At 43.9% G+C, this 14168-nt stretch overlaps 1 protein-coding gene across 3 annotated transcripts in view; it reads right to left on the bottom strand.

The window, feature by feature from the left end:
* Positions 1 to 10767, bottom strand: part of LOC112218949 (potassium voltage-gated channel subfamily C member 1-like) — a 52172-nt gene extending 41405 nt beyond the window's left edge. For all 3 annotated transcript variants that reach the window (XM_042301941.1, XM_042301939.1, XM_042301940.1), the window contains exon 1: positions 9601 to 10767. In XM_042301941.1, coding sequence (XP_042157875.1) covers positions 9601 to 10182 — 582 coding nt within the window. In that variant the 5' untranslated portion in view covers positions 10183 to 10767. The remainder of the gene's footprint in view (positions 1 to 9600) is intronic.
* Positions 10768 to 14168: the final 3401 nt, after the last annotated feature.

Here is a 14168-nt window from a genome sequence, read left to right as displayed (position 1 = left end):
TACCGTGGATGGTTTATATCACTATAGCCTGAGTACCGTGGATGGTTTACATCACTATAGCCTGAGTACCGTGGATGGTTTACATCACTATAGCCTGAGTACCGTGGAAGGTTTACATCACTATAGCCTGAGTACCGTGGATGGTTTACATCACTATAGCCTGAGTACCGTGGATGGTTTACATCACTATAGCCTGAGTACCCGTGGATGGTTTACATCACTATAGCCTGAGTACCGTGGATGGTTTACATCACTATAGCCTGAGTACCGTGGATGGTTTACATCACTATAGCCTGAGTACCGTGGATGGTTTATATCACTATAGCCTGAGTACCGTGGATGGTTTACATCACTATAGCCTGAGTACCGTGGATGGTTTACATCACTATAACCTGAGTACCATGGATGGTTTACATCACTATAGCCTGAGTACCATGGATGGTTTACATCACTATAGCCTGAGTACCGTGGTTGGTTTACATCACTATAGCCTGAGTACCGTGGTTGGTTTACATCACTATAGCCTGAGTACCCGTGGATGGTTTACATCACTATAGCCTGAGTACCGTGGATGGTTTACATCACTATAGCCTGAGTACCGTGGATGGTTTACATCACTATAGCCTGAGTACCGTGGATGTTTTACATCACTATAGCCTGAGTACCGTGGATGGTTTACATCACTATAGCCTGAGTACCGTGCTTCACTTCAACAGCTGATGAACATAGAAATACAATAAACTGCATTCCAAAAGTCAACCTATTCCCTATATAGTGCACTACCCTATTCCCTATATAGTGTACTACTTTAGACCAGAGCCCTATAGAACCCTATTCCCTATATAGTGCACCACCCTATTCCCTATATAGTGCACTACTTTAGACCAGAGCCCTATAGAACCCTATTCCCTATATAGTGCACTACTTTAGACCAGAGCCCTATAGAACCCTATTCCCTATATAGTGCACTACTTTAGACCAGAGCCCTATAGAACCCTATTCCCTATATAGTGCACTACTTTAGACCAGAGCCCTATAGAACCCTATTCCCTATATAGTGCACTACTTTAGACCAGAGCCCTATAGAACCCTATTCCCTATGTAGTGCACTACTTTAGACCCGACCCCAAAAGAACCCTATTCCCTATATAGTGTACTACATTAGACCATAACCCTATTCCCTATATAGTGCACCATCCTATTCCCTATATAGTGCACGACTTTAGATCAGATTTGACTGGAATGGTCAACCTTCAGAACCGAAACAAACCAGCCAGGCCCACCATCAGAACTGAAACAAATGAGCCAGGCCCACCATCAGAACTGAAACAAATCAGCCAGGTCCACCATCAGAACTGAAACAAATCAGCCAGGCCCACCATCAGAACTGAAACAAATCAGCCAGGCCCACCATCAGAACTGAAACAAATCAGCCAGGCCCACCATCAGAACTGAAACAAATCAGCCAGGCCCACAATCAGAACTGAAACAAATCAGCCAGGCCCACAATCAGAACTGAAACAAATCAGCCAGGTCCACCATCAGAACTGAAACAAATCAGCCAGGCCCACCATCAGAACTGAAACAAATCAGTCAGGCCCACCATCAGAACTGAAACAAATCAGCCAGGCCCACCATCAGAACTGAAACAAATCAGCCAGGTCCACCATCAGAACTGAAACAAATCAGCCAGGCCCACCATCAGAACTGAAACAAATCAGCCAGGCCCACCATCAGAACTGAAACAAATCAGCCAGGCCCACCATCAGAACTGAAGCAAATCAGCCAGGCCCACAATCAGAACTGAAACAAATCAGCCAGGTCCACCATCAGAACTGAAGCAAATCAGCCAGGTCCACCATCAGAACTGAAACAAATCAGCCAGGCCCACCATCAGAACTGAAACAAATCAGCCAGGCCCACCATCAGAACTGAATCAAATCAGCCAGGCCCACCATCAGAACTGAAACAAATCAGCCAGGCCCACCATCAGAACTGAATCAAATCAGCCAGGCCCACCATCAGAACTGAAGCAAATCAGCCAGGCCCACAATCAGAACTGAAACAAATCAGCCAGGTCCACCATCAGAACTGAAACAAATCAGCCAGGCCCACCATCAGAACTGAAACAAATCAGCCAGGCCCACCATCAGAACTGAAACAAATCAGTCAGGCCCACCATCAGAACTGAAACAAATCAGCCAGGCCCACCATCAGAACTGAAACAAATCAGCCAGGCCCACCATCAGAACTGAAACAAATCAGCCAGGCCCACCATCAGAACTGAAACAAATCAGCCAGGCCCACCATCAGAACTGAAACAAATCAGCCAGGCCCACAATCAGAACTGAAACAAATCAGCCAGGCCCACCATCAGAACTGAAACAAATCAGCCAGGCCCACCATCAGAACTGAAACAAATCAGCCAGGCCCACCATCAGAACTGAAACAAATCAGCCAGGCCCACCATCAGAACTGAAACAAATCAGTCAGGCCCACCATCAGAACTGAAACAAATTAGCCAGGCCCACCATCAGAACTGAAACAAATCAGCCAGGCCCACCATCAGAACTGAAACAAATCAGCCAGGTCCACCATCAGAACTGAAACAAATCAGCCAGGTCCACCATCAGAACTGAAACAAATCAGCCAGGCCCACAATCAGAACTGAAACAAATCAGCCAGGCCCACCATCAGAACTGAAACAAATCAGCCAGGCCCACCATCAGAACTGAAACAAATCAATGCGTCTCCCCGACAATTGTCAAAGATATCAGTCACCCCCCAAGAGACAAAGTACAATTTCAATCCTGAAACAGTCAACCACACACTTCCTCTGAAAGAAATTAGAAACAAACCATTAACAACCTTTTTGTTGACAAACATGTCACTCTGTGAAAGTGAACCCCTTTTGCATCTGTACTGTTGTTCAAAGGATGTTTCAATGTAAAGCGGGCCGTGCTCCTGTTTCTGAACAGTGGACTGGGTACAGCATAACCTGTAACACTATCTGTCCAATGAGATCAAGGCTTCATTCATCAGTCGCTTTCATTGTAGCAGACTTCAGTTACATCCAAAATGGCAAACTATTCCCTATATATTGCACTCCTTTTCACCAGGGCTCTGTTCAAAAGTAGTGCACTATATGGGGAATAGGGTGCTACAGTATTTGGGACAAGCCCTCATTCCCTGTGATGTCCTCCTGCCTCTCTGCCACAGCCACAGAGGCTCAGTGCTAGCCTTCATTCTGCCACAGCCACAGAGGTTCAGTGCTATCAGAGGCTCAGTGCTAGCCCTCATTCTGCCACAGCCACAGAGGCTCAGTGCTAACCCTCATTCTGCCACAGCCACAGAGGCTCAGTGCTAGCCCTCATTCTGCCACAGCCACAGAAGCTCATTGCTAACAGAGGCTCAGTGCTAACAGAGGCTCAGTGCTAGCCTTCATTCTGCCGCAGCCACAGAGGCTCAGTGCTAACCCATATAGTTTATCAGCTCGTAGACACATACAACCCCCTACGGATTTATTTGGGCAGTGAAGCTAAAACGTTTAATTTGGCATTTGGATTTTTATATGAACCGACTGACTGCACAGAATGTCATCTTTTATCCGAGGGTATTTTCATACAGATTTTCACACAAATCTGTTTTAGCGTTTACAATTGAAAGCACTTTATGTATCTAGTCCTCCCCCAACATCTCATTCCAAAATCATGGGCATTATTATGGAGTTGGTTCTCCCCTCGCCTCCACTCTTCTGGGAAGGCTTCCCACTATATGTAGGAACATTGCTGTAATAACAGCCTCCACTCTTCTGGGAAGGCTTTCCACTAGATGTAGGAACATTGCTTCTATAACAGCCTCCACTCTTCTGGGAAGGCTTTCCACTAGATGTAGGAACATTGCTTCTGAACAGCCTCCACTCTTCTGGGAAGGCTTTCCACTAGATGTTGGAACATTGGGGAGGTCGAACATTGATGTTGGGCAATGAGGCCTGGCTCGCAGTCGGCGTTCCATTTAATCCCAAAGGTGTTCGCATGGGGTTGAGGTGCACGGGGGGGGGGCATTGTCATGCTGAAACAGGAAACTGTTTTCCTCAAACTGTTTCCACAAAGTTGGAAGCACAGAATTGTCTAGAATCTCATTGTATGCAAGGGGTCCAAACCATGAAAAACAGCCTGACACCATTTTTACTCCTCCACCAAACTTTACAGTTGTCACTAAGCATTGTGGTAGGTTTCGTTCTCCTGGCATCCGCCAAACCCAGATTCGTCCGTCGGACAAACAGATGGTGAAGCGTGATTCATCACAACAGAGAACGTGTTTCTACTGCTTCAGAGTCCAATGGCGGCGAGCTTTATACCACTCCAGCCGACGCTTGGCATTGCGCATGTTGATCTTAGGCTTGTGTGCAGCTGCTTGGCCATGGAAACACATTTCACAAACAGTTCTTGTGCTGACGTTGCTTTCCAGAGGCAGTTTGGAACTCTGTAGAGAGTGTTGCAACCGAGGACAGACGATTTTTACACGTTACTCGCTTCAGCACTCGGCAGTCCCGTTCTGTGAGCTTGTGTGGCCTACCACTTCGTGGCTGAGCCGTTGTTGCTCCTAGACGTTTCCACTTCACTATACCAGCACTTACAGTTGACCGGGGCAACTCTAGCAGGACAGAAATTTGACGAACTGACTTGTTGGAAAGGTGGCATCCTATGATGGTGCCACTTTGAAAGTCACTGAACTCTTCCGTATGGGCCATTCTACTGCCAATGTTTGTCAATGGAGATTGCATGTCTGTGGGCTCGATTTTTAGACTCCTGTCAGTTGTTTTGTCCACTATAGTGACGATCAGGGTTGATCAGGGTTGTTTTGTCCTCTATAGTGTTCGATCAGGGTTGATCAGGGTTGTTTTGTCCACTATAGTGACGATCAGGGTTGATCAGGGTTGTTTTGTCCACTATAGTGACGATCAGGGTTGATCAGGTTGTTTTGTCCTTTGTCGATCTCTGATCAGGGTTGTTTTGTCCTCTATAGTGTTCAATCAGGGTTGATCAGGGTTGTTTTGTCCTCTATGGTGACGATCAGGGTTGATCAGGGTTGTTTTGACCTCTATGGTGACGATCAGGGTTGATCAGGGTTGTTTTGTCCTCTATAGTGACGACCAGGGTTGATCAGGGTTGTTTTGTCCTCCATAGTGACGACCAGGGTTGATCAGGGTTGTTTTGTCCTCCATAGTGACGACCAGGGTTGTTTTGGCCTCTATGGTGATGATCAGGGTTGTTTTGCCCATAGAAGTAGAAAGACTAGATAATGACTAGATTATATTTCTTAGTTGTTGCCCTGTTTGGCTAATCCTAGTTGATGTTCACTATGACTTAACCTAGTTAAATAAAGGTTAAATAAAAAAAGTAATGAGTGACAACAGAGACGGTGATAGGGGGTTGTTCCACTGTCACGTGATGTGCCCACTGTGAATACTACAGTCTGTAATTAACACTTGGAATAATTAACCACATGCCGTGCTTCAAGCTCTGTCAAACCTTGCTCTACTTCATTACAATGTGAAACTGAATCACATCTGAATCTGAATCAAACCTGAATCAAACAGAATTCTGAATCTGAATCTAGCTGAATACTGCCTATAATTAACAGTGATTTAGTCCTAGTCAATTACATTCTGTTCTCCATAAATAAAGCTCTGTCAAACTTCACTGCTGAGGTCCTGTCTTGCTCACACTGAAATGTATGGCTTATTGGCCTTCACAATTAAATATATAGCTTTCACGGAAATATGTGGCTCTCACACTGAAATGCATGGCAGCTCTGAATGGTTTCCGGTGGTAGGGATTTTAGACAACGGTCCGAGTTAAGAGTTATGTGAAACTAATTTTAAAAAACAAAACCTTGAGGACGAGATGCTACGCATTTGAGGAGTCGGCTACTTTCTCTCTGTTTAAATAATAATCAACACTCACCAATCAACTTGTGGTCCGTGTCTACCACACAACAAGAGCCAAACAATCAATCAACAACTCCAATCTGAACGGCTACTCAATTAATAATCAACACTCACCAATCAACTTGTGGTCCGTGTCTACCACACAACAAGAGCCAAACAATCAATCAACAACTCCAATCTGAACGGCTACTCAATTAATAATCAACTGTATTTCTGATCTCAACAGTGTTGTGTAGTTCCGGACCTGTAAATTCTCGTACTTTTATAGTGGGTGATAACATCAGAGTGTTAACTTCATGTTGATTGGCCGTGTGCCCACCTTATCCTGTAACTCTATCAATCGCCATGTCACACAGCTGCAGGAGCAGCACGACACACAGACTGCAGTATTTGGGTAGAGGGTTTCACCTGGCTGGACTAAAGAGTGGGAAATATTAGATAATACAAACCTTCTACTTGGAGCATTGTGATGCAGTTACAATATATGGTTAGACTTGTCATGTATAATCCTTTATAATGTCTTATAATCATCTAACACTCATCCTGACTATACCAGCCATTTTCACTCAATTTAAAATGTTGATACTTTACAAGCCTTATTAAGAGTATTATATGATTTCATACATACTTACAGCAAGTTATAATGCATTATAACAGCAGGCTTTACTTACAGCAAGTTATAATGCATTATAACAGCAGGCTTTACTTACAGCAAGTTATAATGCATGATACCAGCAGGCTTTACTTACAGCAAGTTATAATGCATTATACCAGCAGGCTTTACTTACATCAAGTTATAATGCATTATACCAGCAGGCTTTACTTACGGCAAGTTATAATGCATTATACCAGCAGGCTTTACTTACAGCAAGTTATAATGCATTATACCAGCAGGCTTTACTTACAACAAGTTATAATGCATTATACCAGCAGGCTTTACTTACAGCAAGTTATAATGCATTATACCAGCAGGCTTTACTTACAGCAAGTTATAATGAATTATACCTGCAGGCTTTACTTACAGCAAGTTATAATGCATTATACCAGCAGGCTTTACTTACAGCAAGTTATAATGCATTATACCAGCAGGCTTTACTTACAGCAAGTTATAATGCATTATACCAGCAGGCTTTACTTACAACAAGTTATAATGCATTATAACAGCTGGCTTTACTTACGGCAAGTTATAATGCATTATACCAGCAGGCTTTACTTACGGCAAGTTATAATGCATTATACCAACAGGCTTTACTTACAAGTTATAATGCTTCAAATAAAATGTTACCAAAATGTCTTAGGGTGCAAACTCGTTTCAATATCACCACCATCGAGGACCATAGGACCAGGCCAGATGGAAGCCTGCCCGTAATCACAGGTCCAAGAACCTCATCTCTCCAACCGTGGAGCAGCAAACTGTGTACTATGTCAGTCTGGAGGTCTGCCATCAGATACTGCCAACTGCTGCTGGCGCTAAAGATCTGCTTTACTCAACATGCTGACCTGACCTATTTAACCAACACTACCTGCCAATATCCACCCAGCCAGGTATTCTAATCAACCACCAGATCCACCCAGCCAGGTATTCTAATCAACCACCAGATCCACCCAGCCAGGTATTCTAATCAACACTAACTGCCTATATCAAACCCAGCCGGGTATTCTAATCAACACTAACTACCAATATCAAACCCAGCCAGGTATTCTAATCAACACTAACTACCAATATCAAACCCAGCCAGGTATTCTAATCAGCACTAACTGCCAATATCCACCCAGCCAGGTATTCTAATCAACACTAACTACCAATATCAAACCCAGCCAGGTATTCTAATCAAGTTACCAGATCCACCCAGCCAGGTATTCTAATCAACACTAACTGCCATATCAAACCCAGCCAGGTATTCTAATCAGTTATAACTGCAATATCAAACCCAGCCAGGTATTCTAATCAACACTAACTGCCAATATCAAACCCAGCCAGGTATTCTAATCAACACTAACTAGGCCAATATCAAACCCAGCCAGGTATTCTAATCAACACTAACTGCCAATATCCACCCAGCCAGGTATTCTAATCAACACTAACTACCAATATCAAACCCAGCCAGGTATTCTAATCAACCACCAGATCCACCCAGCCAGGTATTCTAATCAACACTAACTGCCTATATCAAACCCAGCCAGGTATTTAACCAACACTAACTACCAATATCCACCCAGCCAGGTATTCTAATCAACTAACTACCAAGATCAAACCCAGCCAGGTATTCTAATCAACACTAACCAATATCAACCCAGCCAGGTATTCTAATCAACACTAACTACCAATATCAAACCCAGCCAGGTATTCTAATCAACACTAACTGCCAATATCAAACCCAGCCAGGTATTCTAATCAACACTAACTACCAATATCAAACCCAGCCAGGTATTCTAATCAACACTAACTGCCAATATCAACCCAGCCAGGTATTCTAATCAACACTAACTACCAATATCAAACCCAGCCAGGTATTCTAACCAACACTATCTGCCAATATCAAACCCAGCCAGGTATTCTAATCAACACTAACTTTCCACTTCCCAGGTATTCTCAAACTGCCAACCTCCCAGGTATTTTCAAACTGCCAACCTCCCAGGTATTCTCAAACTGCCAACCTCCCAGGTATTCTCAAACTGCCAACCTCCCAGGTTTTCTCAAACTGCCAACCTCCCAGGTATTCTCAAACTGCCAACCTCCCAGGTATTCTCAAACTGCCAACCTCCCAGGTATTCTCAAACTGCCAACCTCCCAGGTATTCTCAAACTGCCAACCTCCCACCCAGGTATTCTAGTCTCATGTCCATGAGTAGGCTGGTTGGTGCTGTCTGACAACTCCTATGGCCATTGTCACACTCACTAAGACAGCACAGACAGTTCTGTCCCCAGGCTAGTCCAAGAGGATTCATAGACCTTGTTTAACCAAACTAAATGCCAACATAAATACCAACATCCCAGGTAAGCTAACCTCAGGTTCAGGAGGTTCTTGGTACAAAGACATATAGCACCTTTTCACACTATTGTCACAAAACCTGAACCATAGGCACACTGTGCTGTCTTTGATATTTTCTTTTCTCATTGTCCTTTCCAGCACTGTTCCAAGAACCATGGTGGATGCTCAAACAGGCCTGTGCAGTACAGCTCAGCTTGACACGGTTTGGGTCGGCTTAGTAAGAAAAGGTTATAATACTCGTGGTGAGATTACACTCGTCTTTCTCTGTTGTTTTGTTGTTGACATCATCTGTGTCCCTGATGGTTCCCTATTCAGTGTCCTACTTTTGATCAGAGTCCCATGGACCACAATCTAGGGGTGAAAATAGGCTAGTAGTTAGGATCCATTGGTCAACATTTATTCCTTCCACCTGATTGTTACAGTAGCATTCTCCTGCTGTAGAGCTCCCTGATGAGTCCCTGGGGAGTAGACTAGCCTACCATCTCAAGGTCACTCTCACACAGACCCCCTCCACATCACATGGCTGGAAGTCCTCTATCAATCTCCATCTCTATAAATCTCTCATTCATCATTGACCGCATATCCATCATTAGGCTTAATATCAATTGGAAAGGAAAATAGACATTATGGACAGTAGATAAATATCTATACTCACCCTTGCATATTTAGAAGAGTAGGGGTCTTCAAACAGAGCCCACATGCGTTTCTGCCAACGACCCCACAGCCCCCTCGCCTTTATGTCGGTAGAGTCCCCCTGCGCCAGTCTCCTCGTCATCTCATCTGCCTCATCACCAACCACATCCCCCGGGTCGGTCACGACCTCCGGGTCCTGATCGTCATTACTGGTTAAGTCGAGCAGGGCACCCCCGCCGAAACTATCGAGCGCTTCCTCCGCCTCCCGATGCTGGCTATAGGTCATCCAGCAGCAAGGCTCCACGTCCGTCTCATCGATGCCCCAGAATGCCAATTCCTCCTCGTAAAGAGGCCCGCAGACATCGGCAGGGCAGTGTAGTTTACCGGTCCGGTAATAGTTAAGGATATGGGCGAAAACGGCAGGATGGCGGTCGAAAAAGAATTCCTCATGTTTGTCGTCCCAGTCGAAGTGACTAGGCGCGTCGGGTTCGGCCAGACAGGATAAGCGGGTGCCGGGCAGGGTCCGTAGGGTACCGCGGTATGTCTGGTGCTTGGTCCCTCCCACGTTTATCACAATGCGATCCTTTTCGTCGCTCAAGCCCATTGCGTCCCTTAGGCATGTCTCCAATAAGTTCCCAGCATCACAACGGACACTCTATGAGCACCGCACGCCACAGTGGGAGGGGGGAAAAACGCGTGCAACACATGCACAACCGGGGTTACCAGGGGAGGAAGAGGGAAGAGATACGGCTAGGCTGCTGCTGGTTGCAGGCTATATATATATATCCTAAATAATAAGTGCAGGCCTATAGGACTAATCAGCACATATTCCCAATGATGATGCCGGATGCCCCAATGTTTCCACAACCTGTCATGAAAATCAACCCACAAGACCTACCGGAGGGAAAACATTTAAATCCAGAATGATAGCAAGTGTAGCCAATGGCATGTCATTAACAATGGATGGTGGTTTAAATCCAAAAGGTGAAGAAGATAAAAATGGCTGTTGTTCATTCTTTCTAATCCGAATCCAGCACAAAGACTCTCTTCCTGTTGTGGTGGTTTTGGTAGAACCTGTTAATGATATTCATAGACAGCAAGGTGACTGCGGGTGTGGTGCTGAAAGGACAGCACCGGTCTCTCTCTCTCTCTCTCTCTCTCTCTCTCTGTCTCTCTCTCTCTCTCTCTCTGTCTCTCTCTCTCTGTCTCTCTCTCTCTCTCTCTCTCTCTCTCTCTCTCTCTCTCTCTCTCTCTCTCTCTCTCTCTCTTTGTCTCTTTGTCTCTCTCTTTCTCTCTCTCTCTGTCTCTCTCTCTCTCTCTCTGTTTCTCTCTCTCTCTCTCTCTCTCTCTCTCTGTCTCTCTCTGTCTCTCTCTCTCTCTGTCTGTCTCTCTCTCTCTCTCTCTCTCTCTCTCTCTCTCTCTGTCTCAGTCTCTCTGTCTCTCTCTGTCTCTCTGTCTCTCTGTCTCTCTCTCTCTCCCCCTCTCTCTCTCTCTCTCTCTCTCTCTCTCTCTCTCTCTGTCTCTCTCTCTCTCTCTCTGTCTCTCTCTCTCTCTCTCTGTCTCTCTCTCTCTCTCGGAGACACTCTGCTTGCTATTTAGAATGGTATCCTTCCTCTCATGTATCTACTGTCGCTTACCTTCTCTCCCAAAAACGACACATTCAAATCAAGTTTTCCATTGAAAGAAACGGTGGACAGCAACCGGTAGCTTTAGCCTACTAGGACAAGATCAGGCGCCGCGCATTTTCCCATTCGCGCAGATGTCTGTGACTGTGTTTATCTTCAGCGGGGTAAATTGTTATTTTCATGTATGCATTTTTAGCGGATCAATGCCTGTGATTATCTCGTGTTCGAGACTGCAGGAGAGGGAGCAGTCCACTGTGACACCATATGAAATATGAACACGGAAGCACAGGAGGCAGGAAGGTACGCGCACGTCCTCTGTGTTCTCTGACTGAGCAATGCTCGTGGTGATGATTCTCTTGAGAATCCTCCGAATTGACTGGAAGAAGAGGCGGTTGTTCTGGAAACACCGTGGAAGAAGAAGAAGAGGAAGAAGGAGAATACGCCTGGAGAATGATGTGGAGCATTCCCAGTCAGAACCATTGTTTGTTGAAACTGTCTTCTGAGTTCATGCATTCACTGATTGTTTGCCTCCATGCAGCCAGGCACCGCCACCCGCTCCCCCCTCCCTTTTCCTTTCACTTCCTCCAGGTCTTTGTACAGGACGCATAGCCTCAGTAATTTGGACCATATGCAGTGAGACAGCCTGACATAGTCAATCGTTTTATGAGGGTATGACCCTGAAACCACTTGGCTAAATGCAAAAATCAATGCTATATTAAACACTGAAATTAATTCATCCATTTGAGGATTATTAGAGAGATACAGTACCATCAGATGAATGGAAACGCAATGTGTATCCCCTCTTTATACAACGTGATTTCCTATGAACAAAGACACAGAAGGCAAGTGATGCCACAACAGTCTATACATTCAGTTCCCTCTCTCTCATCACCATATGGTGGCAGTAAGTCATGATGGTGTTGTTATTGGCATTGCCAACAGAGAGCGGTGTTGCCCATGTACTGTAGTTCCCTGCATGTGCCTCTGTCCTCTTTGTGTCTCTGCAATGATCCATTACAATAACATTTCACTATGTCTGCATCCCAAATAGAACCCTTTTCCCTATTTAGTGGAACCCTATTCCCTATTTAATATACCCCTATTCCCTATTTAGTGGAACCCTATTCCCTATTTAGTTGAAACCTATTCCCTATTTAGTGGAACCTTGTTCCCTATTTAATAGAACCCTTTTCGCAATTGAATAGAACTATATTCCCTATTTAGTGAAACCCTTTTCTCTATTTAGTGGAACCCTATTCCCTATTTAATAAAACCAAATTCGCTATTGAATAGAACCCCATTCCCTATTTAGTGGAACCCTATTCCCTATTTAGTGGAACCCTATTCCCTATTTAATAGAATCCTATTCCCTCTTTAGTGGAACCCTATCTGCTATTGAATATAACCCTTTTCCCTATTTAGTGGAACCCTTTACCCTATTTAGTGGAACCCTAATCCCTATTGAATAGAACCCTATTCACTATTGAATAGAACCATATTCGCTATTGAATAGAACCCTATTCCCTATTTAGTGGAACCCTATCCACTATTGAATAGAACCCTATTCCCTATTTAGTGAAACCCTGTTACCTATTTAGTGGAACCCTATTCCCTATTTAATAGAATCCTATTCCCTCTTTAGTGGAACCCTATCTGCTATTGAATATAACCCTTTTCCCTATTTAGTGGAACCCTTTACCCTATTTAGTGGAACCCTAATCCCTATTGAATAGAACCCTATTCACTATTTAATAGAACCCTTTTCGCAATTGAATAGAACTCTATTCCCTATTTAGTGGAACCCTATCTGCTATTGAATAGAACCCTATTCCCTATTTAGTGGAACCCTATTCCCTATTTAGTGGAACCCTATTCCTTATTTAATAGAACCCTATTCCCTATTTCGTGGAACCCTATCCACTATTGAATAGAACCCTATTGCCTATTTAGTGGAACCCGTTTCCCTATTTAGTGGAACCCGTTTCCCTATTTAGTGGAACCCTATTCCCTATTTAATGGAACCCGTTCCCTATTGAATAGAACCCTATTCGCTATTGTATAGAACCCTATTCCCCATTTAGTGGAACCCTATTCGCTATTGAATAGAACCCTTTTCCCTATTTAGTGGAACCCTATTCCATATTTAGTGGAACCCTCTTCCCTATTTTGTGGAACCATATTCCCTATTTAATAGAGCCCTATTCCTTATTAATTGGAATCCTATTCCCTATTTAATATAACTCTATTCCCTATTTAATAAAACCCTATTCCCTATTTATTGGAACGCTATTCCCTATTTAGTGGAACCCTATTCACTATTGAATAGAACCCTGTTACCTATTTAGTGGAACCATATTTCCTATTTAATGTAACCCTATTCCCTATTTAGTGGAACCCTATTCCCTGTTTAATAAAACCCTATTCCCTATTTAGTGGAACCCTATTTGCTATTGAATAGAACCCTATTCCCAATCTAGAGAACCATATTCCCTATTTAATATTTCCATATTCCCTATTTAGTGGAACCCTATTTTGGAACCCTATTCCCTATTTGAAATTCCCTGTTTAGTGGAACCCTATTCCCTATTTAATGGAAATCTATTGAGAACCTATTTAATGGAATATTCCCTATTTAATATTTTTCCATTCCCTATTCTATTCACTATTTAGAAGTTCCCTATTTAATGGAACCCTACCCTATTTCGAACCCTATTCCCTGTTTTGAAATTCCCTGTTTAGAACCCTGTTTTGGAACCCTATTTAATGGAACCCTATTCCCTATTTAGCGGAACCCTATTCCCTATTTAGCGGAACCCTATTCCCTGTTTAGTGGAACCCTATTCCCTATTTAGAGGACTACTTTTGACCAGGGACCATAGCCTAGATATGTGGAAAAAGTCCCTATGCTCTTTTTTATCTCAATATTGAGACATGTTGAACGCAGCAGCTTAATCTTGATGTTTAG

The sequence above is a fragment of the Oncorhynchus tshawytscha genome, linkage group LG19, assembly GCF_018296145.1.
Source record: "Oncorhynchus tshawytscha isolate Ot180627B linkage group LG19, Otsh_v2.0, whole genome shotgun sequence".
Taxonomy (NCBI): Eukaryota; Metazoa; Chordata; class Actinopteri; order Salmoniformes; family Salmonidae; genus Oncorhynchus; species Oncorhynchus tshawytscha.
Note: the sequence above shows the minus strand (reverse complement) of the source record. Positions and strands in the feature narration are given on the sequence as shown.